The sequence below is a fragment of the Miniopterus natalensis genome, chromosome 22 (assembly GCF_054644295.1).
Source record: "Miniopterus natalensis isolate mMinNat1 chromosome 22, mMinNat1.hap1, whole genome shotgun sequence".
Taxonomy (NCBI): domain Eukaryota; kingdom Metazoa; phylum Chordata; class Mammalia; order Chiroptera; family Miniopteridae; genus Miniopterus; species Miniopterus natalensis.
In genome coordinates this window covers 11,748,697-11,776,200 of record NC_142102.1, presented here as the reverse complement: position 1 = coordinate 11,776,200, position 27,504 = coordinate 11,748,697, and the positions used below count along the sequence as shown (strand labels likewise).

Below are 27,504 nucleotides of genomic sequence, written 5' to 3'. Positions count from 1 at the left end.
CGTCTCCAGCTGACGCCAGCCCCAGACTGTGGCCTGAGCCGCATCCAGCACAGAGCCCGCTGCACAGATGCTCCCATTCTCTGGCTCTAGACAAGCTTCTTGGAAAAATCATGGAGCCAGCCCTCCTCAATCCACCTTTGAGCCCAGAGAAGAGGGGCCCTTCTCTCCTGTGGCCGCGGGCACCTGGCTGCCCGCCCCGGGGGCCAGCCGCCGGCTGCCGATCCATGCAGCCCTTGTCTGTGTTGCTGGCTCCTGTCCTAAGGTCCCTGTAGGGAAGTGGGTGGGCCGAGGGGAGGGGGGAGAGGCTCCAACCAGCCCCTGTGTAAGGCCTCCATGCTCTCTCTGGCTTTTTCTGGCTGGCTCACCAGCAGTAAGTGGTCTGGGTGAGATGGGGGGCACTGCAGCCAGAGCAGGACAGAAGAGAGTATAGGACATGACTCCTGGCCTCAGAGAAGACAGAAGGGGCTCAGTGTTTATTGAAGTGCTATTATGTGCCGAGCTTTGCAGTGAGGCAGACTCGTACTCAAATCCCAGCTCTGCCACATACTGTCTGTGTGATCTTGGGCCAGTTTCTTAACCTCTCTGTGCCTGTGAAAATGGGGACACCGCGTACAGAGTTCACAGGACTGCAGGGAGGAACAAATGAATGTAGAGCAGTGCCCGGCATGCAGTGAACCCTTTGTGTGTTACCTCTTAGGATTGTTATGCCACCTGCTGCCCCACTGCCCCCAAAGTCCTTGTGGACCCTTCTTTAGCTCATAAAATGTGTGCACTGTAATCTGAGGGCCTCTTCTGTAGCCAGGCTGGGTCTGCTGCTGACCAGGGCTCAGGAGGTGAGGGGAGAAGCTCAGTTCAACCCCATCCCTTCACCTCGACTTTAACCAGCATCTGTTTTTCATAAATCGCCCCAGTGGTTTGTCCGGGAAGGGGAGTGAGTTTCCTTAGGCAACAGAGCCTCCAGAAACACCCATCTGGGCATCCAGGCTGCTTGTGGGGTGGGCGGATCTTTCTGGGCCTCCTTCCTACCCCATATACTGCCAAGGGACATCACTCCCCTGTCCCTGCTACAGCCTGCCTGCCCCTTGGCTCCTGGCTGCCCACTGCTGCCAGCAACACACCATTGCCCAGGCCACCTGATGACCGCCATGGTCCAAGTCCATGCCGAGTCCATGCCGAACCAGGGAGCAGCTGCCCATCAGCCTATAACCGCGGTCCCCAGTCTGCGACCACTCTTTACATGAACCCCTTGAAAGAAAGAGCATGTGGTTCTTTCTGGTGTTTCCAGATTATACTGTTTCTGGACCCTGACAAGAGGCTGGCAGGCCCTGGGTCCCTCCATCATCTCTTTCACTGTCTGCTCCACTTCCATGGGGACTGGCTCCCCAGATTTCTCTTATCCCCTCCCACAAACTCAGTTTAAACTTTGTTCTTGGTGTCAACTAGAACTTTACTTAACCATAGGCACATAAAGACAGTTTTCTAGGCCGGCCGGTGTGGTTCAGTTGGTTGAGCTTTGTCTTGTGAACCTGGATGTCGCCAGTTTGATTCCTGGTCAGGCTTTTCGACTCAGTCCCCAGTAGGGACCGTGCAGGAAGCAGCTGATGTTTCTCTCTCCCTCCCTCTCTCCCTTCCTCTCTCTGAAATAAACAAAAACATTAAAAAATATATAAATAGAATTAAAAATTCAATCCCTCAGATGCACTAGCCGCGTTTCAAGTGCTCAATGGACACATGTTCTTAGTGGCAACTATATTGGGCAGTGCAGAAAGTTCCATGGGACTGCTTGCTTTATATATTCAAAGGCTGTGTTGTTAGGCTTATATATGTTTGTGTTTGTATGTCTTCTTTTTGTTCCTTTTATCAATCCATGAGCTATATCTTTGTCTCTTATGATGTGTGTTATCTCAAACTATGTTTGTCAGAATGTAAATGTGTAGCTCAGGTTTTCCTTGAATTTACTCTAAGTCTGTTTCTCTATATCTTTTTGTTTCCTAAAATCTATACAATCTACACAAATGTTTCCTTTTTTGGGGCACTAATCAAAGTGATAAGGGAATCACAGAAAATAAGATTTTGTGGCACAAAATTGAGCGTATGAGCTTTGTTGAAAAATTCCACCAAAAAATTTTTTGCTGCTTGATTCAGGTCCCGTTTCTTTGTTATGTAACAATCCCTTTTCTGCTCTCATTCATCCCTTTCTGAATTTCCTCTGGACAAGAGCCCCTAAATTTTCATTTCCTTAAATCCAATCACTCCTTCTGGCGGGCTGAAAAATATTCCCCCCAAACATATCCATGTCCAGTCCCTGTGACCTGTGGATGTCACCTGACACAGGTGTGACGAAGTTAAAGACCCCGAGATAAGGAGCCAATCCTGGGTCATCTGGGTGGCCCTGAATGCCATGACAAGTGGCCTTTTAAAAGAGAGGCCGAGGGAGATTGCAGACCATCCCCCAGTAAGGAGAAGGCTGCTTGAAGAAGGAGGCAGAGACTGGAGTGACGTAGCCACGAGCCCGGGGACACCACGGAAGGCCAGCAGCTGCCAGAAGCTAGAAGAGGGAAGGGAGATCCTTTCTCAGTGCCTCGAAGGACGGTGGGAAGCCATCCTTCCTTACAGACACCTGGCCTCCAGAACGAGAAAATGAACTGTTATTTTAAGCCATCAAGGTGGTGGGCCCTGAACACTGGGGGATGGAGCTGGAAAGGAAGATATGAGGACACCCAGCCCTGATCGAGGGACCAACCAGCTCAGTGTCCTAAAGCTGAGATGTGAGCAGCATTCCCCGGGCCTCCTTCGCCTTGCACCTGGGGACAGAGGCCAGCGGTTCAGCCGAGGATCACACAGCACCTCGCTGGGGATCGGGGTGTTGGGGCCAGGCTGATGGTTTGCATTTTCCTCCATGCCTCTGCAAAGCTACCCAAAACCCCCCTTTCCCCAGCAGGACGAACATATGCTCTTTCCATATAGAGGAGAAATTGTTCACAAATGAGTAAGCCTCTTGGCCGAGGAGCCTGGCCCAGCCTGGCCCAGCCCGACCCAGCCCAGCCCAGCCCGACACTCCGGGCAGGAAGTGGGCAGCGTCTGTTACCGCTCTGGGAACCCCGACTGCACGGGCTCCTCACCCTGGGGACAGTGGCCTTTGGAGGGGGGTGGGGGACAGTGGGGAGCAGGGGCCTGAAGATGTTGAGCAGGTCAGGGTAGAGAGTCCTGTCCCTGAGCTGAAGTACCTTTCTCCTTCCCGGCTGGGCCGGTAGAGGGGGAGGCTAAGGGTTTTGAGGGGAGCAGGTGACCACTCCAAGCCTCTCACTCCGCAGGCAGCAGACTGGTCTGAGTCAGAGGTGACTCGGGTGTGCTCAGTGAGGCTGGGCTATTTTTAGACTGTCATTCCCAGTGCTCCCCGCCCCACCAAATTCTCCCTGGTGCCTTCAGAGTTAGGTAGCAGGCGATGATCCCGTCCTGGTGCCCAAACCTTGTGACTGTACAAGTCTTTCCAAAGCCAGCCCTGGACTGGGGGATGCTGCTCATTCCCTTGGCTCAGCGGAGCCCTGGTGTTCGTCTACCTCTCCACCTGTTCCGCATCCACTGGGAACGGGGCTGGGGAGCCTGGGCAGAGAAGGGGTGGGCAGGTGAGGGAGGTGAAGTGGTGGGTGGGGCAGAGGGGGAATGGAGAGGGCCTCGGCATAAGTGGAAAAATGTTGAAGAAATTGGGGACATTTAAGTTGGCACCTTGGGGTAGAGATGAGGGTCGTGACAATTATTTGAAGATGGGTGGCAGGTCACCATGTGGGGGGGGAGCTGAGAGGGGGTAGGAGGCTGAAAACTATCCTGGGGAACCCAACATTTGCAGGGCTCGACTTTATTTCTGTTAGGACCCAGCTAGGTCAGGAGTCTCAAGGGGCGGCCCAGAGGCAGCTCTTTGTTATTGTGATCAGTAGTGGCAGGTGCTGCTTATGGGTCCCTGCTGGACACCTTGCCTATGAGATCTCAATTCTCCTCTCAGCCCCTTTGATGGATGGTTACACTGAGCCCCTCAGAGGCGAAGCAGGTGCTCTCGTAGGTCACTCAGCCTCTGTGGTTTTTCTCCCCTGGGGGCATCCAAGCATCACATCCAGAAGCAGGAAGTCAGGTTAGATTTCCTTTGGGGATCCTACCTGGTTCATCTCTCATTTTAAGGAACTCTGGGGCAGTGAAAAGAAACTTTCTGGGAATTGGACAGCCTGGGGTTACCTTCCAGGCCAGGTTGCATCACTGCCCCAACCCCTCTCTGAGCCCCTGCTCAGTGGCTGAATGAGGGCGGCTGAGAGGATCCCTTCCAGCAACCCTCTGCCGGGGTTTTGCAGACATGGCCCCTCGCAGCTCAGGCCGGTCGGTGTAGGTCATGCTGGTTCTGCCCGGGGCTGCCTGGCTGATACACGGTCTGAGGGCACCACCTTGTGGCCAGTCACGGCAAGACAAGGCAGCCGCACTATCATGCAACAGCAGAGGGCAGCAGAGAACCCTGAGAGCGCCCGCTGCCTCCCAGGCATCCCCTGGGAGCTGGGTAGGAATTCAGATTCTGGGGCCCCACTCTTGACCTGCAGAGTCAGAAACTCTGGGGGCAGGCCCAGCACCCTCCAGGTGATGCTGGTGCACGGCCAGGTGTGAGAATTACTGTGCTCACGTACTGGGACTGCTTAAGAAAGCACCTGGGACCATTAAAATGACCTAAAAAGAACAACTATTCTTGGTTAGTGGGCCTAAAGTGAGGCCCAGGCATGGATTAAAATAACAGCTCTGTAGCCCATTCTAATGGGCAGTCGTCACCCCAGGGTGGACCCTTCTCCTGCACACGATACTTCCTTCAGAGGCCCAGTTGGGTCCAGCTGCTCTTCCCGGGCTCCCCTGGATCCTCAGATAGTCCGGAGACCAACCACCAGTCATTGACGTGTGGCCGGTGCTTGAGCTCTGACAGGTGTGGTGATGGGTGTAGCATCTCCCACGAATCCTATGAATTGTCCGAGTTTCCCGTTTTACAGGTAGGGAAACTGAGGCACAGGGAGGTTAAGTAACTTGCCCTACATCGGGCAGCTACCAAATGGCAGAACCAGGAGACTGCAACCTCGTTCTCTGTGACTCCAGGGTCCACTGGCTCTCCTTCCTTCCTTAACAAATAAGAGGGAGGACTCAGTGAAGGTCACCAGGGTGGCAGCCATCACACTTCCTGTGCCTTCGCTTTGAATCTCACCGTTGCGGATATACCAATTTCAAGATGGGATGGATGGACCTCTGAGCCAGGTGCCCTCCCTGGGGAAATAATGCCACCCCTCTGAGCATGGAAGCCACAGGGAAAGGGAGGCAGTGGCTGGGGTTGTTAATGAAATCACAGAACCCACAGGATTCAAGATACTAAGGAATGGACACTTGTCCCCCACGTCCTGACTCAAGTCTCTGTGGCCTTCTCAGCACCTCACAGACTGGGTCTCATCCTCCGTTCCCCGGCTCAGAGAGAAGAAAGGAAAAGACAAGAATAGGACCGATGATGGAGTCGGGAAAATAATAGAGGCATTTACTACAAAAGATGAATTTTACAAAAACAAGGGCATTGAAGGGCATTGCTGTCCTGAAGAGATGTCTGTTCCCTGGAGGAGGGGCTGAATGGAGCCGACACGGCCCGTGGGCAGCCCTCAGTGGCCGCGGATTTTCCGGGAGATTTGATAGAGCTCCATGGCTGCCTTGGCGTCTTCCACCGAGCTGTGGCCCAGCAGGCTGTTCTGCAGACACACAGACAGAGTGGGGACTTGGGGAGGGGCTGGATGCAGAGGCCTCGTGTGACCAGCCCTTTCTTGCTCACACCTCGACTTCCAGGTCCCCTGGAGCAGGCCTAGCTCTGCCCATTAGCCCTGGGACTGGGGGCACAAGGGCACGAACAAAGCCAAGCACAACATCCAGTATCCTGGCCCTCAAGGTGCTTATACTCGGTGACCAGCAGGGGGCACTGCAGACTTGCTATAGGACACCGAGTTGCCGAGGCAGCTCTGTGCAGGGTGCTCCAGGGCACCGAGGAGTATATTGCAGAGATGTTTCAAAAATGCCACTTGCTTAGCAAATTGAAAAGGCGTCATTCAGTGAATCAGTGTGCTGGCCATTCTGTCCTTGATCCCTGGAGGCTATCAGAGGGGCCCAAACCCAGGCCCATCTCTGCCTCCTACGTGACTCCTGCTCCCCAGCTCCACAGGCTGGGGTTCCTGCTGTCCCTTCCCGCACTCCATCTCCCGCCCTCCTCCACTAACAGTCACCTTTCAGACTCCTCCTGGATCTGGTCTCCTGTCCTGCCACCCACCTGTCATCTGTGCCCCCAGAACACCTGCCCTTCCCTCCATGGGACACTCCCCATAGTGTGTTCCAATGACCCAGGCAGGGGCTACCCTCCATTGAACCAAGAGTTCCTCAAAGACAGGGTCTTGCTCACCTGATGTCCCCAGTGTTCGGTTCAGGAATTGTGTAATAAATACCTGTTGACCTGGAAGCCCTCTCAAAGGTACACAGCCCCTCGGGACCAGGGGGCATCAGTGTTTCTGGTGCCAAATACTTGCTCTGTGGCCACTGGTGGGGTTTAGAGCCTTGGAGGGGAAGGGCCAGGCCCCTAGAGCAGACGCTCCTAGCGATGCCTCTGATGGATGGGCTGCCCCCAGCTGGGAAGGGAGGGGGGCCTCACCTGGATGCTCCTTCCCAGGAGGCGCTCGCTGAGCACCCGGAGGGAGACACGCTGGCAGCGTTGCAGGTTGGCATGAGACCACAGCAGCCTGTCGGTGGCCGTGTCGTAGATGGTGTAGCCGCTCATGTCCTCCTTCAGAGCCTTAAAGTCATGCTTCAGGTCGTGACCCACCACCAGCTTGCCTTTCAGGAGCTGCAGGACCTGGCCAGGAAGACATGCACCCCCCATGTCCGTCACCCAGGCCCTCCAGGGGGGGGGGTGGTCCTGGGCAACTTGGGAGGTGGCCCCTCCTTGACTTGCTGTGTGACCTTGGGCAAACCACTGTCCCTCTCTGAGTTTCAAACAGATCACCTACACAATGAGAAGAGGGTACCGAGTCCCTCCTCATGCCTAACTGTTTAGGTCTGTGCCAAAGGCCCATCTGATTCCTTGAGTGGTTTTGACGTGGGTGAGCAGTGTGTGGAATGATAGAAAAATATCTGTCTCTGTCGCCGGCTCCTGACGTGGAGCTCCTGACACCCTTGTAATTTCCTAAGTGATCCGGCATGGGGAGCATCTTTTCCTCTATTGAGTCAAATCTGGGTGGGCTCCTGGATGGAGCCATGATTAGACACTTGGAATTCTCAGTCTCATCTCTCATTCTCTTGAGAGGGCTTCTGAACTGCAGAACTGTAAGATGATCGATTAGTGTGGCTTTAAACCACGAAGTTTATGGTTTTGTTACAGTCCTTACAGGAACTGAGTAGAGCTACAAGGTGGGACCTGTATTTAACCGACTTTTGCAAATGAAAGAAAAAAGAAAGAAACAAAAAACCCTAGAGCACTGGAGCTTAGGACTCCCCTGGGGCATATCACTGAAATCTGGATTCTGAGTTTCTAACAGGTGGTGCCTATCCAGTCCGGTCCAGGGGTCCCCCTGAGTGGTGAGGGCACAGGCCCTCAAAATCCTGTGCGTGGAGGAAAGGGGACTGGCCGGCAGGCGGAGAAAGGGCCGGGGGCCTGGGGGGGATGGGGAAGTGCACGGAAGCTGTGGGTCACGTTCCTTCCCTTGCTGACATCCTTTGTGTTTGCAAACAACTCGGCCTGTTTTCCCGGCCAAGAGCTGGCTCAGGCCCAGCTCACACATACACAGCCCCAGGGGAGCTGTCTGACATTCCAGAGACAGCCTCCAGGGTCTCAGACATCTGAGGGCTGATTCACCGTGAGGTAGATTCCGGGGAAATTCATCACTTCCCGGAGCCCGAGGTCCTGGGGGGCTCTTTTCAGCACCACAGGACTCAATGTGAGACAGATATTATGGGAAGGGGGGAGGGGGTCACTCGGGAAGGAAGGGGAAGCTGGGGAGAAGGGTCTACTTAACAGTCAGGTACCAACAACCCTTCAGGACAGAGATGCTGGGCATGGGAGGGCAGGCTGTGTGCTCTCTGGGAGGTTAAAGACCTTCTCTGGGCTTCAGTTCCCCATTTGTAAGGTGAGGCTCCGGTGGCCAGTTAGCAGCCAGGGCTTTCTGACGCAGGGCTGGGGAGGGGCGGGGGTACCTGCTGAAGCCCAGGCAGGTGGGGAGGCACCAGCCAGCGGGACCTCAGGGCTGTGCGACCCGCCCTGAGTCAGTGTAATGGGGCAGGTGTGTCAAACACCGGTGGAATTTGACTCTCAAATTCCGAGAAAGAACTGGGGAGGGGACTGGGGGAAGGGACGTTTGTCTATCTGCCTTCATCGTGCTGGCACTGGGCCAGGTACTTTCCTCACCTCCTTGTGAGGCCTCTAGACAAGAATATTCTCTGTTTCATTTTACAGAGGATGGGGCCCGGGATCAGAGAGGTTAAGACGCTTGCTCAGGTCACACAGCTGATGAGTTGAGGGCTGAGATGCAGTGTCCGGATCCGCCCGACCCTGGCACTATTATTATGGTTGTTACTGTGACCAGTACTGAGAACCTAGGGACTGTATTAGCATCGTTAATTTCAGAGCGGAGAGCACTCAGTGAAGGTTTCCTGAACCAGGAATTCAGCTTCCAGAAGGCCGGGCTCATCATAACATGTCACCAACAAGAGAACGGGGCCCAGGCAGTGTGTACCCACGTCCCCTGCCAGGGAGTGACAGGCCCAGGTGTCTGCCTGTATACTCTCCCCACTGGGTTTCACTCTAGTTCCAAGTATTTCCCAGATCAAAGGTCACCTGGGGCCCTGGTTGAAAATCCACAGGGCAGGTCCCTACTGCAGAAGCCACTGACTCACGAAGTGGGGGAGGGGTGCTCACCAGTCTTCCAGGACGTTGTCTGTCCCATGACTGTGAACATCCCCGCACCGAAGACGGTGGAGCAGCTCAGAGCTGTTGCTTCCACCATCCATCCAGTTTCATTAGTTCATGTATCCGTCTGTCCATTCCTTCACTAGTTCATGTATCCATCTGTCCATTCCTTCACTAGCTCATGTATCCATCTGTCCATTCCTTCATTAGTTCATGTATCCATTTGTTCAATTCCTTCATTAGTTTGTATATCCATCTGTCCATTCCTTCATTAGTTCATACATCCATCTGTCCATTCCTTCATTAGTTCGTGTATCCATCTGTCCATTCCTTCACTAGTTCATGTATCCATCTGTCCATTCCTTCACTAGTTCATGTATCCAACTGTCCATTCCTTCACTAGTTCATGTATCCATCTGTCCATTCCTTCATTAGTTCATGTATCCATCTGTCAATTCCTTCATTAGTTTGTGTATCCATCTGTCCATTCCTTCATTAGTTCATGTATCCATCTGTCCATTCCTTCATTAGTTCCTGTATCCATTCATCCACCAATTCATTAGTTCATGTCACTGCCCCTCTCTGGACCTCAGCCTCCTCATGAGTTCCGTCTTGTGCTGACAGTCTGATTTGTGGGGAGGGACATCATAAATACTCCTCTGACCTGGGCCTGCCAGAATGGTAGGATTTCTAGGGGCAGGGATGTGGGTGCCAGAATGGTAGGATTTCTAGGGGCAGGGATGTGGGACGAGTAGAGGTTTGTCTGGAGCACAGGTGAGTGATGGCTGAGCTGTGAGGGAAGGCAGGAGAGGTAGGCAGGGTGGGGCTTGGAGGGCCATGAATGCTGGGCTAGGAGCACCTCAGGTCATGGGGAACCCCGGGAGGTGTTTGAACAGTGGGTGGGGAGACTGTGATCTGAGTCAGGCCTGGGGAAGATTCTCTGGCAACAGGGTAGGCAGAAAGCAGGCAGAAAACAAGGGCCAGAGTCTAAGACCACAGTTCTTGGGTGGAGCCAGAGAGGGGACTGATTAGTGACCATCTGCTGTGACCCGGGCACTGAGCTTAAGGCTACAGGCCATGACTGCATGCAAACCTACACGGGACAAGGGAGGCGTGAGGAAACAGGCTGGGAAAAAGGGTCCATAACCTGCCATAGGTCACAGGGACCAGTGAGTGGTGGAGCAGGAAGCGTGAACCCCAGCCATGGTTCCAAAGTCCCACTTCAGATCCCTGACTCACTCCTTGCAAGGCTTCGTGCCTCACACGAGAAGTACTGGACCTGGCAGAGCCTCAAACTGAGAACCAAAGCATTTCTGCGCCAAGGGCCGTGGTGGACGAGGGCCGTGGTGTCTCGGCTCCCAGGCCAGAGCCCAGGGCATCCAGGGATTGCCCGAGAGTCCAGGCCTGGGGATGTGAGAAGCATGTTGTGCCACCTCCTGTCTGCCTGCTCTGGCTTCTCTTTTTCTTTCTGCCCCTCTGATGGGGTCACGCCATCCACCTGACTGCTCAGTGGGGATTTGAGTGTGGGGAGCTCCTTAGTGTCCCTGGGCCTCCTGTGGGCACTTGGATGGACCCACCTCTTCTTTATGCTGCTCTCCCCTTCTTGGGACACTCCTTGGGTATCCACCATCCTAACATTTCCTTCTTTCCAGTCCTCTGTCTGCTTTTGATGTTCCACCCCCCGTAGCTGCTCCCTGGGGGTTCTGACTCTTCTCTCCACTGTCTGCTTTTCCTCACTTCCATCTTTCCTCCACAGCACCCCCCCCCCATTGTAGTTTTCTTGAAACTGGCTTTGATCCTGCCATGCTCTTTCTCAAGAATCTTTGCTGCTCCCCATGGCTCACTCAGTTGCGTACACAAACGCCTCCCACACCTTGCGAATGCCACCAGCCTCATGGATTCTTTGCAGGACCACTGTGATGTACTGTGGCCTGTCCCCAGGGCTCCTCAGCACCCTCTTAGTACCTCTAGGTCAGTGCTGTCCAATAGAAATATTACAGGAGCCACATAAGTAATTTTAAATCATCCAGTAACAGTATTTAAGAAGGTATAAAGAAATAGGTCAAATTAGTTTTAATATGTTTTATTTAACTCAGCAGATCCGAAATATTACTGTTTCAACATGTCATCGCTATAGAAAATTACCGAGGTATTTTATGATTTAAAAAAAAATATATATATGTATATATATATATATATATATATATATACACACACACACATATATATATATGTCTTTCAGATCCACTGTACACTCACAGCATTTTGGGGTTCAGACCTGCTTTTCTGGGGCTCACCAGCCAGGTGCTGGTGGTAGCCTATTGGACACACAGCTCTAGAGGTTTTTTTGAGCCTGGGGTTTGAACCCTGACCAGCCCTTTCCCATTATGTTTTCTGAATTTGTGCAAGTAGTTTAGTGTTATGGGCTGAATTATACAAACCACGCCCCCCCTTCCCCGCCAGATTCATTTCTTGAAATCCCCAGTTCCTCAAAGTGTGATTTATTTGGAAACAGATGTAATTAGGGGGAGCCCCTAATCCTAATGACTGGTGTTTTTCTAAAAAGGGGTAATCAGGGCACAGAGACGCGCAACCGGAGAAACACCACATGAACACGGAGACTTGTTTCTAACGAGCCAAGGACCATCAAAGATCGCCAGCCAGCCAGCTGCTGGGGGCTAGGAGAGACACAGGCTCTGTCTACAGCCCTCAGAAGGAACCAACTCTGGGTGCTGGCCGGGCAGCTCAGTTGGTTAGAGCATGGTCCCAATACTTCAAGGCTGTGGGTTCCACCCCGGGTCAGGGCACCTACAAAATCGACCGATGGTGCATCAATAAGTAGAACAACAGATCTATGCCCCCCCCTCTCTTTTTCTCTTTAAAATCAATGAAAACATATCCTCAGGTGCGGATTAAACAAAACAAAATGGTAGCTATTGTGGTTTTATCGCCTGGAGCCTGGCACGAGAGCGCGTGGGAAGTTGAGAGGAACCCCAGTTCTCTCTGTTCCACTTGGACATCCCTGAGCCCCACCAGCGTAGAGACCAATGAGCTTGTCTGCCCTTCTAACCCTTCCCAGAAGTGACTAACCTAGGGGCCACCCCTAGAGAAGCTGAGTTTGCTTTCTGTTTGGTGACTCTGAGAAACAGAAAGTTAAACCCGGAGGAGAAATATGGAGTTACTGAAGGAGTGGGCGGGCCTGGGGACCACACACTGCCTGTCTGCCTTGGGCCTGGGAGCAAGCCCAGAGGACTGGGGCGAGCATTCTAGGCCTCTGAGGGCCCCCTCCTGCCAAGGGCCCAGCCAGGGAAAGCCTCCGCCCTGGACCCGCCCTCATCTCCACACAGGGCTCACCAGTGGCCACTGGGTGTGGAGGAAAGAACGGAGGATCCAGCCTCCAGATTAGTTTAGGGAACATCAGGTGGGACCCCATTGTAGACTAGCCAGGGGGACCAGAAGCCCTGAAGGCTGCTCCCGGCTGGGAGTCTGGCTGCGGCTGTCTGGTGGGGATGTGATGGAGACACCCACAGGTTTCTCCATGCCCTGCAACTCCCCACCCAGGGGTGGCACAGGTCACGGATCTGGCACTTGGGGAAGGCACCAGGGAAGAGTGTATATATGTCCAGCGGGGGTTGTCCGCAGCCCCCCTTGGCCTGGCTGGCACCTGGCCCTTCACTCACCTCCCGTCTGGCCACGGCGAAGGGTATGGCCTTTTCCATGTGCTGGGGCCTGATCCCGCTGACCCGGGTCCTGTAATCTGTGATCTCCCCCTCGGGCCGGATGAACTTGTCATAGATCACCAAGCCATCGAAGTCCACAAGGCTGCAACGGGCCAAGCCGCTCTCCCGGCTGGGCCCCAGCCCCACCATCTCACAGTCCATGGCCACCGCCACCATGCTGCTTGCCATGCTGGGACGCTCAGCTGCGCTGGAGAACGGGGCAGGAAGGCCATCACTTGGGGGGGCGTCCAGCCAGGGCCCCAGGCATCCTCAGCCACTGCCCAACCAGCCTGTGCTCTCTGCCCTGCCTTTATCACAAACACCACCTGGCAGAGGGAAGTTGGCCTCTTGCCACCCTCCCGCCGTCTCAGTCTGGCGGTCCCAGGGCCTCTGGTCCTTCTTGGCAGCCTCAGGACCGGGAGGCCACCTGCCCTGACCCGCCGCCCCGGAGACACGCCTTGGACCCGCCGCCCCGGCTCCCACTCTCACCTGCCTGCTTCCTGTGCGCTCGGCTCTCTTGCCTCTGCCTCCCTGTGGCCACTTCTCAGCTGCTGCAGTTGCTCTTAGTGGTGACTCACCTCTGACTTCGAGGGAGGGGAGCGAGCGGGGAATCCTGACCCTGCTGTAGTTGCTTTGGTTTTAGGTTCGTTTTCCAGGCGAGGCACGTGGGCCGTTGCTCCACCTCCTGCCAGAGGTCAGGGGAGGCTCCATGGCCTGAGTCAGGGCTGACAGAGGACAGGCTCCGTGTCCTGCTGTCACGCCTTTGCCCCGGTCCTCCACCTCATCGCTCAGCTGACGCTGCTGATGTGGACATGGACCGAGTGGATTGCCTCATCTCCCTCTCCTTTCTCAACCTCTGCCTGCCCCTAGAGTAAACATCCCCAAGACCGGAGCTCAGGGAATGCCCCACGGCTTCTGGGCTGCCGCCAACCTCACATTCTAGGAGTTGTTTTTTTTTGTTTTTTTAAAATGGGACATGGGGGAGCTGACTCTTGGGACATTGAGGCTCTTCATTGGGAAGGGCGAAGGGGCGAGGTGAGAGGGGGCTAGCCCCCCAGCCCAGCCCAGGGAAGGTAGGGAAGTGGTGAGGGAGCCCTTACAGCCTCCCTTGGTTCAGGGTACCCTGGACACGGCCATCTGTCTGCCCTGGACAGGCTGTGCCTCCGGCTGGGCTGACAAAGTTTTGGGTCAAAGAGAAGCAGGCTTGGAGGAAGCCCCACCAGCTCGGCTGCATTGCATCTTGGTGACTCTCTCCCAGGCTGGAACTTTCACCTGGTAGCCTGGCACCTGGTGCCTGGCATGCAGGATGCACTCAGTATCTGCTGAGTACATGGGCAAGCTACAACCAGGGCCAAAACAAAATCAGCTTTCCCAGGCCGTGGTGAGGTTCGGCGCAGTGGGCGCCCCCTATCTCGGGCCCTCCCCAGATCCACAGGGAACAAACAGTGTGGATGGAAAGGGATTTCCCCAAGTCCATGGTGTTGTAACAGGCCTCAGAAATGAAACTGGATACTGACGTGTCCCAGTGATCAGACACTGCTTCTGTGGGTTGTTCAAATTTGAGGCGCTGGAGGTTACTTTCGGTTTCCATTCTGCATGAACGAATATTACTTGAATTCAGATTCTCTGGGGACTTTCTGGTTTGCAGATGCAGGAAGGGTTGTTACCCTGACATAGGGGGTGATGAAGCACAATCCCTGTTACTATACGTGACCCTGCATTGAAAAAGTGACCCCCTGAAGCTCCACTGGGAGGTTTCTGTTTCTACTATCCCAGGAGGACCTCATGCACCCCCTGGAGATCCTGCTAGGCCCCCTCACCCCACTTACCTCCTGTCTTTTTTTAAAAAAATTGATTTTAGAGAGAAAGAGGGAGAGAGAGAGAGAAACACGGATTTGTGGCTCCACTTACTGATGCACTCGGTTGATTCTTGTAGGTGCCCTGACCAGGGATCAAACCCTCAACCTTGGCATGTCCAGATGATGCTCCAACTAACTGAGCTCCCCAGTCCGAGCACCTCCTCAGTCTTAGAACATAGCCAGCCCCTCCAAGTCTTGTCCCCGTGGTCCCTGAGCCTGCTCTGTGGTGGGTTCCAAATGCCTCTCTCGGTCTCCGTGCTCTTCTCTTTTGCTCCACAGCCCCTGTCCCCACCCTCACCCGCCCCGGCCAGCTCTCTGTCTTCCTGCCCTGCTCGAAACCTTCCTCCAGATCCTAACAGATGACGGGTGTTCCCCCGAAACCTAGTCTCGTTCACCGTTTGTCACAGCTGACAGTTGGCTCCCTCTCCCTCTGGTTTCCCACTGAGGCCTTTCCTGGCCTCTATGGAAACCGCACCCGCACCCTGGCCGGTGTAGCTCGGTGGGTTGAGCGTGGTCCCCGGGCACTGAAATGTTGCCAGTTCGATTCCAGGTCAGGGCACATGCCCGGGTTGCAGGCTCCTCGATCCCCAGCAGGGGGCAGCCTCAGTATACAGTTTTTTTCTCTGTGCTGATCAGGTTGAGAACTGTCACCTTTTCCGGAATAGGAGGCACTATATGGTGTCTCTCTCGGGCCCATCTGAACTGCTAGCGTCATCGCTCTTGCGCTTGGGGGCTGTGATTAAGTAAAACAAGGATTGTTGGATGACAAGCCCCTGGACACCGAGACAGCTGACCTAATAACCAGAGGCTCCTACGGGACTCACAGGAGGGGAGTGTCTGCAGGACTGAGATGCTGGACTAGGGGACCGTTTGCTTCCCTGGGTGGGATGCAGGGGGACAGCATGGGGCGTCGTCAACACAGTTCAGAATGGTGCTCAACTTAAAACTGGTGCATGATATATTCCTGGAATTTTCTATTTATTTAAAAATTAAAAAAAAAAAATTATTAAAATCCTCACCTGAGGATATTTTTTCCATTGGTTTTTAGAGGGAGTGGGAGGGAGGGAGAGAGAAACATTGGTGTGAGAGAGGCACATCGATTGGCTGCCTCCTGCACGCACCCCCACCAAGGCCGGGGATGGAGCCTGCAACCTGGGTGCCTGCACAGGCCAATGCTCTAACCACGGAGCCACACGGGCCAGGGCTGGGATTTTCTGTTTAATATTTTTAGGTTGTAGTCGACTGAAATGAAATCTCGGATGGGGGGGGGGACTTACCCAAAATAATTGAAAGCAGGGCCCCAAAGAGAGATGTGCACACCCACGGGCAGAGCAGCACTACTCAAAATAACCAAGAGGGGGGAGCAACCCAAGTGCCCATCAGGGGGTGAATGAATTAAGAATGGGGCATAATTGACCAAATGGATATTATTCAGGCTTTGAAAGGGAGGGGATCATGACACATACAACATGGATTTGCTTTAAGGATGTATACTAAGTGAAATAAGCCAGTCACAAAAAACCCCACACAAAACCCACAAATATTGTAGGATTCTACTTATATGGGGCATCTAGTCAAACTCATAGAAACAGGAAGCAGAATGGTAGTTGCCAGGGTCTGGGGCAGGGAGCAGTGGGGAGTTATTGTTTAGCAAGCAGAGAGTTTCGGTTCTGCAAGATGACAGAGCTCTGGAGACCAGTGTGAATGTACTGCACGCCACTGAACTCGACACTTAGAAATGGCCCAGACGATACATTTTATGTTGTGTAGTTTATAATTAAAACTAAAAAATAAAAATAAAAAAATTTAAAGATGGAAAAAAAGTGAACATCTAGCTTCCTGGAGAAATAAGTTAAATAAACTTGTACAGTTAAATAAAGCAGTTATACAGTGTTTAAAATACGTATACCATATAAATTCTGTAGCTCTAATATGTTCTTACTGTCTCCAAAGCACCATCTTTCTCCACAGTCTCCCACTGCGAAGGCCAGAGCTCCCAGCAAGACTGGGTGGCCCAGCACCCCAACCCCTCACCAGGCCTCCCTCCCACCCTCCCTTGAGGGGCCACAGGAAATGCTGATACTGGTTTAGAACCCGTCCATTCCTAGAACACTACTGACAGCTTCATGTTCCTTCTACCCACAGACAAAAGAATAGGAGCGACTGCCCAGCTGTGCGTCTGGCGTCAGCCAGACTCCAAAGGGATCCAGAACAGAGTGCTGGAGCCGGGCCAGCAGTGGTCCATGACTCAGCCAGCTCCCTACGCTGCAGACAGGACCTGGATGGAGCTGGTGACAGAACAATCTACAGCCCTGATCTACAGCCCAGGGTCCCAATAGTGTGGGGCCAGCGTCTCTTGCCTCCTGGCCCTGCCCCTTTGCTCAGTCCGACGTGAGAAATCACCATCACCTCCAGTGCACAGCAGAGGGATGCAAGTCGCTTGACTGTGGACAGCGGTGAGAACCCTGAACCTCCAGGCGGTGTCCTAGCCACGGGCCCAGCCCTAACTCCTGGAATTGCACGGACAGCTCTGCCTGGGCCAAAGTCCCTCAGCCTGGGGTGTGCTTGGGTGCTACCCTGAAGAGGCTGAAACCAGTCCTTCAGGAAAAACAGCAGCTCACGTGGACCCTGGGCTTCCCGTGGACCAGGCACCATGCTGGGTCCTGGCGTTGGTGTCCTCAAAACAATCCTGTAAGGTAGGTTGTATCATTGTCCCCATTTCACAGATGCCAGTTGAGGCTCAAGCGGGGAGCCACATAGGTGCCTGAGGTCTCAATGCTATTAAGTGACAAGGACAAGCAATGAAGGGGCTCAGAGGTCTGCATGACCTGAGCTTTTGGTCACCCCAATGCCCCCAAATTGCCCCTTAGGAAACAAGGAAAGAGGGGCGAGGGGTGAAATCCGGACAGAGAACATGTTTAGGAATTTGGAGAAAACCGAGCCACCAGGGTGATGATTGGGGCAGCCGCCAGAGGGGCCTGGGACCCGGCTGCAGGAGCCCTGGAGACCCAGGTATATCCTACTCCAGCGCCCCCTTCTGGCCCCTCATCAGTGCTCAAGCAGGTTAGGTTAAAACTCTCTCCACATTGGGGCCTTTGTTTTTCTTAAGGATGTGGCAGCGGTAGCCACTAGTGTTCGCGGGGGGGGGGGGGGCAGGGGGACTCGGGGAGGCTTCGTCGCTGCGCAGTGACCACAGACCTGGCGGGACCCGCTTTTCCCAGGGGACGGCCGATCCTGGGTCCCGCCTCCGCGCGCATCTCTGCAGTCGCCCCGAGCGGCCACTAGGTGGCGCTGTTGCACTTTCCGGCGGGCTCCTCAGTGGGGTTTGAGGGCTCCTGCCTCCCTGCTTCCAGGGGTTCCAGCGGGATCCCCAGGTGAGATAGCAACATGCCATTGTGAGCCCAGGCCGGGTTCTCGAAGGTGACCTTTGCTGAGAAACCTTCAGGGACTGCCCCTTACCTGAAAGATTCAGGGCCAAGTCCCCCTTCCCTGCCCCCAGCCCCTCCACCCCCCCACACCTCCCTAGACCACTCCACTCCCTCCCCACCTGGATGACTCATTCTTTCTGGATCTCCTGGCTTCCCCATCCTTCTGCCTCCACCGATTCCCATCACGCTCTGAACTCCCGCCTCTCCTTTAGCCCTGTGTCCATTCACCAAATCCTGCCCACTGTACTCGCTCAGTTTATTTCAGAAATTGGTCCCCACCCCTCTCTCTCCCCTCCTGAGCCCCGGACAGACACCGGGCCTCTCCCCTCCAGACTGTCTTTCCATTTCTGTTTATTTCATCACCATCTTCCTGAGATACAGTTACCCCATGAGGCATCTAAAGAACAACACTGACTGTGTTCAAGCCTGGCTTAAGACCTTTCCCTGGCTTTCCACCAAGGCCTGAGAAAGTTCCAGCTTCCCCTCCCGTGGCGCCCAAGACCCTCTGGGACCAGCCCCCAGCCTGCTTCTCTGGGCCGCTCTCATTCTAGAAAGAAATGTAACTCTTGCTGTGGTCCTCACACCAGGCGGCTCCCTGCCTGGGCACTGCTACATGCTTCCTTTGGCCGGTGGGATGAGGGGCTGGGGTGGGGGTGGGGGGAAAGAAAGCAGTGCCATAGGGGCCCCTGTGAATGTAAGTCCCAAGAGTCGGTGGGGGGCACGGAGCTCACCGCCTGGCAAGGACAGGAGTGCACAGTTGGTTTTATGTGGGCCTCCGAGGACGGGTCCATGTTGATTCAGAACCCAGCTTGCTAATTAAACTCCCTAATGATGTTGGCCTGGAAATTGAGGTCCTTTCCTGAGTCCCCCGTAAGCCTGGAGGAGCCCCAGGGGGCGGGGGTATTGCTGCTGCTAAAAAACACCCAGCTGTTCGGACAGAGAACGTGCTCGGAGAATTCCTGCTGCTCTGTGCATTTTTAAACGTGCTTCCAAATTAGGGAAAGAAGCCCCTCGGCAGCCCTGTGGCCCTTCCATTTGGGAGATTAGCACCTTGATAGTGTGTGTGTGTTTGGATGCTACCCACTCATTCACTCACTCACTCAGACACTCCCATAAATTCACTCGTTCGGTGGGCATTCAGGGGCTGGATTTTCCTTGAGGCTGGGATGTCGGTGATTCCTGCCTTCTACCTCAGTGGACTCACAGCGTCGAGGGGATAGCAATATGTATACAGGGTGTCCCCCCAAAACGTATGCACACTTTCACAGCTGGGAGCTCAGTGTTGAAAATGCAATGTGTCTGCGTAAACACTGTCTTCGTAATTATTTCAAGTGTGTGTATACATTGTATGGGGGACACCCCTTATATGTGCACAGTCATAGAAAGTGTCACATAGATATGCCCCGGGGATGTGTGGGCACAGCGAGGAGGTGGCTCCTGGTCTGCCCAGCATGTCGAGTTGTGTCGGGCCTGGCTTCCTGGAGGAGGTGGTATCAGACATCGTTTTAGGGCCTTTTGTCTTCTCTTTGTCTTTGAGAGTTTTATACTGTTTGCACCCCAGCCCCACGTCCTGTCTCGCCGAACCCATTGCTTGAAATTGGTCGTCATGATCACCAGCCACAATCCTTCCTTTTCTGAAGGTCACAGTGACAACGGCGTCTCCCTTTGGGATATTAGCACCTTGATACTGTGTGTGTGTTTGGATACTGTGTGTGGCGTCTGTGCTGTACTCTGGCCTCTTCCCGTGGCAGGTGCCCAGTCCCCTTCCTGTCCTCTTGTCCTCAATTCAGGGTCATCATCTCCTACATCCTTTGCTGAGGAGGTTAGGGGGCCGCTACTAAAGAGTAGAAGGTATTGAATCCTGGCATTTTTGGAGAAATACATAGATTTTCCCCTAAAGTTTGGTCTGTCACTTGTCCTTAATGGCTTGGGGGAGGTCGCAGAGCTATCAGCAGGAGAAACGAACAGAGCCAGGTGGCCACGCGCTGCTCAGACGGCCGCGGTGATGCGAGCAGACGGGCGGCGCGGCTCCGGGGGAAAATGTAATTCTCGTGTGCGGAGAGCGTGGACCAGAGTTGCCGTGCTCGCTGCTTGTTTCCAAAGCCCCCGCAGGCCCAGCCACATATCTGGGTCAGAGGGCCCATTGATTACCTGTCAGGGCCCGAGGTGTGGGTAATCAATAACACCTACAGGAAAGGTGGCCTTGAGTGCAGAGACCCCATCACATCACACTGACCCGCCGTGTCTTCCCATCTGTAAGTGCTTTGCGGGGAAGCAAAACTCTCCAAACTGAGGCCACAGACACCCTGAATTCTGACAGCATCCCCACACGCCTGCCGAGGCTTTGGAAATGGCCCCGGTGAGTGAAGCTGAGACAGTGTGTCCGCTCGGTCCCCAGCTCTTACACGGGGACATGGGACACGCAGGGGGCAGAGAGGACACACGCATCCTAACAGCAGCATCCCCCCCCCCCGGGGGGAAGAGAGACGAAGAGCGATTTTGTCAGGGGTTCCCTAGGGCCCTAACTCTGACCTTTTGCTAGTGTTTAATCAGGTGCTCAGAGCAAAGCACTTTACAAAACTCCTGCAAGTCTGTGTGACGGATGAAGGGCCCGTGAGGGACCAGGCTGGCTTTGTTTGGATGGGCTGCGCATGGACACTCCCCACACCAGTGACTTTCTTTCTGGGGGGCGGGGGATGCAGCAGGGGAGGCGCCAGGCAGAGCAAGGGCCGCTTCTTATCGCGTGTCTGCCGGGGCTCTGGTCCAGGGTTCGAGCTGAGAGGAGCTGATGTCCTAACAGCTGCCCTGGCGTATTGGCATCACCTGCCTGCTTTCCGTGTCCCTTCCCGCTCCCTGAAAGAGCTGGAGTTTGTGAAGTGCGCCCTCTGCCGGTGGGAGGGGGAAACGCAGCTGCGGAGTCCGCCTGTCACCACCTCCTGGCGGCCCAGCCCAGTCCAGGGGTGATCACAGGCCCCCATGTGGAAAGCTCCAGAGCCCACAGATTTTTCTCCCGGCGGAATCAGAACCACCAGCCTCTAGTCCACCTGTGTGACCTACTGCTGGGCTCCCTCCCTGCGCGAGGCAGTCCTTTTATTTATTTATTTTATTAATTCTCACCCAAAGATATTTAGAGAGAGTGGGAGGCAGGGAAGGGGAGAGAGGTGGAGAGAAAGAAGCATCCACGTGAGAGATACACATAGATGGGTTGCCTCCTGTAAGCACCCTGACCAGTGTCCCCCGGGATCATGCCCTTGACAGGGAATCGAACCTGAGACCCTTCAGCGCGCAGGCTGACGCTCAACCACTGAGTCAACTGGCCAGGGCTGCTTCCCTTTCTCAAGAAAGACACCATGCTTTCTTTCTTGTGTTCCCCACCCCCCTTCTCTATCCCCATAATACCTTGCAGCGTTGTTTGTTTGTTTTTTATATGACGGAGGTGCTTAATAAACACTGCTGACCAATTCACTGGGAAAAGTGGTCCAGACGTGCCTTCTGGAAATGTCCAAGAAGCCCCATTATTTGTTTTTGCAGTCGATTGCCCTGGAAAGGGCTTTTAGGCGGCAATCCTGAAGGGGCAGTAAAGGAGGGGGGCTGCAGAGATGAGCCCGGCAGCGGGACCCAGACTGCCGTCCCCTGGGGAAAAGGTGGTCCCACCAGATCTGTATTTTAGTTGTGATTTTGATGTGGTTGCGGAGGCAGCAGGTGCAGGTGTCACCTACGCTGCCAGCTTGTTTCTCTCTCCGTTTCTTTTTAAAAGCAGAGGAAGAGCAACTTTGTTTGGCCAGTTATCCCCATAGCGTCTTCCCTGATGTGGGCATGGAATACATGGGGGATCACCCCTGAACGCAGAAGACCGAGGGCTTCTGTTGGCGAGTCTAGTAACTGACGTGGGGTGTGTGTGTGTGTGTGTGTGTGCCTGGCGTCTGATGCCCCACGCATGAATAAGAAATCCTTTTATTCCTTGTTGCGTGCACTAGAAGCTGGGAATGTTTTTCTTAAGGTCCCAGGGAGCGTAAGGCGTTGACCGAGGATGACGGTGCAGGGAGGTGAGTGAATATCACCTGATGCTATGCAAAAGGAGGAACTGTCCCTGCCATTCCAGGCGCAAAGCATTTTCACAATATACTGGTTGTGTAGAAAAGTCGTCTAAGTCAATGTTCAATGGCAGGGATAATCTTTTGAAAAAAGATGACTTAAGTTCAATAAATAAAAATGCATATGTTCAATTTAAAAAAAATCGTGTTTACTCACATAGATTTTTTTTTTTTTAAAATCATCATCTGAGGATATTTTTCCCATTGTTTTTCAGGGCGGGGGGGGGGCGGGGAGAGAGAGAAGCATCCTGCCCTTGGCTGGAATCCACCAGAGGACCTTTCATTCCGGGGGCCGACGCCCTAACCACTGAGCCAAACTGGCCAGGGCTACTCACATAAATTTTGAGACAAAAGACAGGGAAAGATGTCTGTGATTTCCCCAATCTCCGCTGATACTGTAGATGCAGTGGAGATTGGGGGACTTACAGACATCTTTCCCTGTCCTTAGACCTCAAGGGCCCAGCCACCACCCAAAGCTGGACAGTGGTGAAGGAAAGGTGCCACATGCCAGGACCTGTGGCTTCCTTGCTCTCTTTAGTCTCTCTAGAACAGAAGTTGGCAGATTTTGCCTATGAAGGGCCAGAGAGTAAATATTTTAGATTTCAAGGGCCTAGGGGGTCTCCATCCTAACTTTTCAGCTCTGCCATTCGAGTGAGAAAGCAGCCATAGACAGTCAAATGAATGTTCACGGCTGTGTCCCAATAAAACTTTATTACAAAACCAAGTGGGGGGCCAGGTGTGGCCCATGGGATGCGGTTTGCCGGCTGCTGCTTTAGAACTGTTTGTGCCGATGGGAGAGGCAAATTGGGAACGCACCCTTGAAGGTCTCTTCTGAGAAGGGCAATTTTCTACTCAGTTCTCATTTAATACCCCAAGGAGGGAGGCGGCCTTGTCCCAGTGGTGCTGAGGCTCCAGATTACGGGCAACGTTGCCAGTGGCCACACAGGTGGTAAACGATGCAGATGGGATTTGAATCCAGATTTACTGAGTCAGTGTCATGTGTGGCTTTGACAGTGTCCTTGGTCTTGCCTCGGAGTACAGGCTACTAGCTTGTGACGCCTGCTGTGCCAGTAGAGGGTCACCCTTCCCAGCTCCCCTGGAATCAACACCTGTCCCACACTTCCCTGTGTGGCAGGACGCCATCTCTTCCCTGACTGTTCTACTCTTTGGAACAGGTTGAAATGGGCTGGAGTTTCTACCACAGGCCTTTCTGCACAAGCCAGTGAGCACCAATAGAAAGAAAATAAGATTATCCCAAATTAAAAGAACAGTCTTTGGAAAATAGCTGAAATTTGAGGTTAATTGGAGCCAGAAATGTCAAATTAATGCAGGAATGCACCGGGGAGCCCACCCCGGCCTTTGTGCACCGAATCAGGGAGCCCGTGGTGAAGGAAAGCGGGGAGCACGTCATAGGGTTTTAGGGAGTCCCCTGTCATATTAAACAGGCTTCGCAATTAATTTCTCACTGCAATGTTATTTCCATTGGCCTATATTTTCTTTGACCTCTCACATTTTTTAAGCTACCACTGCAGGGTAAGTGGGATTTCGGAATGAAGTTTTAAAACCCTCATAAAATTGTTTTGGCTGGAAAATCAGTAGAAATGGGATAAAACTGCAGTGGGGTGGGTGAGTCGTCGGAGTGCTCTTGGGATGAGTTGGGGTTCACGGGCCCTTTAGTGGGAAGATGCTGACCTGAGAGCAGGGGGCCAGCTCTGCTTGGGGTTTACCTCCTTACCTGGGCCCCTTTCAGAATCATCCTCCGGTCCCAGCTTCCGGGAAAGGCGCGGTGCCCGCAGGAGGGCGGTGGCCTTACTGGCCGAGGTCACGCATTCATTTAGCGCGAAACACAGGCCTGGCACCTTTGAAAATCTTCCCTTTATTTAATCTTCACAAAACCCCATATGAGGCATGTGCTGTAATTACTGCCTTTCAGGTGGGGAAATGGAGGCACAGAATAGCTAAGTGCCTCATCGGGGACGCACAGCAAGTAAACATCACAGACTGGGATTTGAACCCAGGTCCTCCTGATGTTTTGAGTTCACCTGGAGTGCCCGCCGACCACATAATCAATCACTTCTTTTTTCATTTTCAATCATGGTAAAATATATATAATATCAGATCGACCATCGCAGTTCTTTTTAGGTGCGTAATTCAGTGGTGCCAAGTGTCTTCATGTGGTTGTACAACCAATCCCCAGAGTTTTCCCTCTTGCAAAACTGAACCTCTACACCGCATTAAACAACCCCTCTCACACACCCCAACCCCCAGCCCCTGACAACCACAACCCTACTTCCTTTCTCTGTGAATTTGCCATCTCTTAGAACTTCATGTGAGTGGAACCACACAGTGTCTGTTGTTTGGTGACTGGCTTGTTTCATTGAGCATAGTGTCCTCAAGGTTGTTCTATGTGTAGCGTGTGTCAGAATTTCTTTCCTTTTCAAGGCTGTGTAATATTCCATCACACAATGGAATATTGTAACTATGCAATTTATAATACTTTGCTAACTAACATAATACTTAACTAATATGGAATTGTATACAGGGCCGGGCAAAAGTAGGTTTAAGGTTTTAAGTACACAAAACAGTTTATTCTTGAATTATTACTTATTAGTTATTGTATTATTTCACAAACAACTGTAAACCTACTTTTGCCCCACCCTGAGCATATGTTTATGTAGACATGAGCACTTAGCTATTTAATATAGAATGAAACTTGATCTTACATATGCTAACTCATTTTTCGAAAATGTTTATTTTTTTTTACATGAAATTCAATCATTAAAAATCCACCCAAACTAAGAGTGAGTTTGAGTGCGTTTAGCCAGCTCAGAGACTCCTCACATCTTAGGCGACATGAGCGGTGTGCACAGCTGGCCTAATTCCAGCCCTTTGCGATCCATTCAGAATACAGAATCCAGGGCTCTCTTGCCACCTTTCTTACCTTCCTCCTGTAATTAGCTCGGTTGTTTGTTTTCCCAGAGTGCGGAAAATGTGGGCAGATTTGAAAAGGGAGGGAGGATTTCCTTGTGATACGGGCAAGTCCTTGATAGGCCCTCTCACCAGCTGGCTGGTTGGTGGACCTCTGCATTTCAATGGACCAGCACCAACCTCTAGTTAAACGTTTGCACGTGTACTTAATTGCCTATGCCAACCATTCCTGCCAAGTGCAAGTCTGGCCGAGCCCCCAAAATAGCTTGGCACCCAACCCGCATTAATATTTCAAACCATCGCTAACACTTGGTGCTGTAGATCCAAGTTTTACTAATTTTTTTAAAATACCTCCCAGTGGGGTGTGCAATTTTGAATATTTGTAGCTTAGACTATTACTGTAAGAATTCTGATTGTGTGTTCACAGTGCCAAATAACCAGGAAAAAAACCCAAATGCCCAAAATTCAGTTAAACAACTGGTTATTTTTTTCCTAAATGATGTAAAGAAAATAAAATGGAGATAACTGTGTGTTTCAGTCTGAGAGCAGGGAGGGTCGGAGTCAGTCCTTCCGTGGGGCATCTCGTGGGCGAGGGCACGGTGGCCCTGACTCAGGCTTTAGTCCCAGGAGGAAGGAATGACGTCATCCAGGTAGCCCGTGCCTTCCGGGCCCTGTGCTGGAGCAGAGCAGCGCCCCCTGTAGGTGTCTGCGGCAGTGCAGCAGGTGGGGTCCAGGAGAGGTACTTCCCCGCCAGTGGAGGGGTGCTGAGCTCACTGTCCAGTGCTCGGCCCTTAGAACTAAGGCATCCTGCAGGGTGTCAGGGGGTGAGATGGCTCAAGCAGAAGCAGAAAGAGCAGGCTCAGAGGTGCCCGGAGGCTGGCTTGGCGTCTACCAGGTGAGGGGTCCATAGGGGACGGTGGACAGTGAAGGTGGCGAGGACCCAGGGACTCAAGATCGTGGAAGAACTTGCAGTCGCTCTAAGTAAGGACCGTGGACCTCAGCCAGAGGGGTTTGGGCAGGGGACCCCTGCACCGTGACCACTACTGACCATCTCTCTGAGAAAAACAACTTCGGAGCTATAGCATCACCGCCCTCAGAGAACCTCATTAACTCCCCGAAAGCCTGTTGAACACACTACGATCCATTGACCACAGGAGTGAGTCACCCTGCAGTGCACCAGACGGTCCTCACCGCAATCATCATAGGGCCCAAAATGTGAATCGTGCCGGGACCGAGAAACCCTGATTTAGTACCTACCTACCTGCACCCGGACATTGTGCCAGACCCTGGGACTATGGAGATGACTTAGACTCGATGGATGACCTTGAGGAGCTGGGGGTGGAGACCAGTGACTTCCAACCCTCTCCATCTCACTACTGAAATTCTGCCGCACACCCAAAAATACATTTTTTGCCGATCTGACAACAAAAACAAAGGTATAACTTTGATTCATTCACACCAGATGGCTATTGTGTTGGCTGTTGTCATTTTTTAAAATTTGAACATCTAAGGGAAAAGAAGTCAATGCCCCTGACTAAACAGCCAGGTACTGCATGTTTTAAAAATTCTTGTGGCCTGTGAGACCCTTTCTGGGACCCTGTTGGTTTCAGGGACTCATTCATTCGCTGGCCCCCGGGGTCACAGTGACCCATAGAGTGACAGGATGGAGGTGGGAACTCCAGATGGACCCAGGTAGGACCCACACGGAGGCGGGGGAAAAAAATAGTGTCATGAATGGAAAAGAAAATATAAAAATTCCTGCATGCTGAAGAAAGATGAGTCTGGCTTTACCCACCGAGTTCCCGCTGAGCACAGTTATAATTGAAATGTATTCTTTGCAAAGTTTATTGGGTCCTGGGGCGAACTTGTTACTGAACTGGTCAATTAATCTATTTTTTTTTTAATGAGTTAGGGGATTTCCTCTAGTAGAAAAATCACCAGGAAACATGACCCAGTGCCCAGAGCTCAGGGAAAGTCGCTGCCCTTTTCTGCTAGAAAAACCCCATTCAACAAATAAAGGAGGGAACGGGCGCCTCCCGCTACAGGTGGCAAATTGGGCTGATCTGGGAGCAAAGAGGGAAGATTTATCCCGCTCAGAGGTGGACGCGGGAGATCGCCAGCAACCCAGTTCCTGGAGTCCTCGGAAATAAAGCCGCCGGTCTCCCTGCTGAGAGACAAATGACTCCTGTTTAAAATCCCGCCTGTTGTGTGCTGGAGCTCCCCGTGTAGCCATAATTAATGGTTAAGAAAGACCTGCTGCTGAAATCCCTCGGCTCCAGGCATGAAATTGGATTAAAGTGGATATCAACGTGGACATGAGATCCGTGGAGGGGATGGGTCATTATGTGGACATGCACAGGTTTGAGCTCCTGGGGGTCGGGCAGAGGATGTTTCGGGTGTCTCGTGTCCCGGGCATTGGGGCTGTCAGAGAGGATGCTGAGTAGGGCACCGGACCTGCCCTAGTCCCAGCCCCTGAATGGATTTTTTCCCTAAATCAAGTTCTGTGGGGCCTTTTGGATACACTGTAGCCAG

At 53.0% G+C, this 27,504-nt stretch overlaps 1 protein-coding gene and 1 long non-coding RNA gene across 2 annotated transcripts in view; one reads left to right on the top strand and one right to left on the bottom strand.

Moving 5' to 3' along the window:
• Nucleotides 1-27,504, top strand: part of LOC107525542 (uncharacterized) — a 365,360-nt gene that overhangs the window by 8,867 nt on the left and 328,989 nt on the right. The window contains exon 2 of the long non-coding RNA XR_001602064.2: nucleotides 16,668-17,218. This is a non-coding gene — a long non-coding RNA (uncharacterized LOC107525542). The remainder of the gene's footprint in view (nucleotides 1-16,667; nucleotides 17,219-27,504) is intronic.
• Nucleotides 5,664-12,852, bottom strand: ISG20 (interferon stimulated exonuclease gene 20). Its single transcript, XM_016197742.1, has 3 exons — nucleotides 12,625-12,852; nucleotides 6,695-6,895; nucleotides 5,664-5,750 (listed from the first exon to the last, which is right to left on the bottom strand). The coding sequence occupies exons 1-3, from the start codon at nucleotides 12,850-12,852 to the stop codon at nucleotides 5,664-5,666; spliced, it is 516 nt and encodes a 171-aa protein (XP_016053228.1).

Excerpts from the sequence above, each read along its gene's own strand:
- ISG20 (XM_016197742.1), bottom strand. The coding sequence starts at position 12,852 with ATGGCAAGCAGCATGGTGGCGGTGGCCATGGACTGTGAGATGGTGGGG. Across the intron at positions 6,896-12,624 it reads TCGCCGTGGCCAGACGGGAG|GTCCTGCAGCTCCTGAAAGG; the intron begins GTGAGTGAAGGG and ends CTTCCTGGCCAG. Across the intron at positions 5,751-6,694 it reads TCCTGGGAAGGAGCATCCAG|AACAGCCTGCTGGGCCACAG; the intron begins GTGAGGCCCCCC and ends GTGTGTCTGCAG.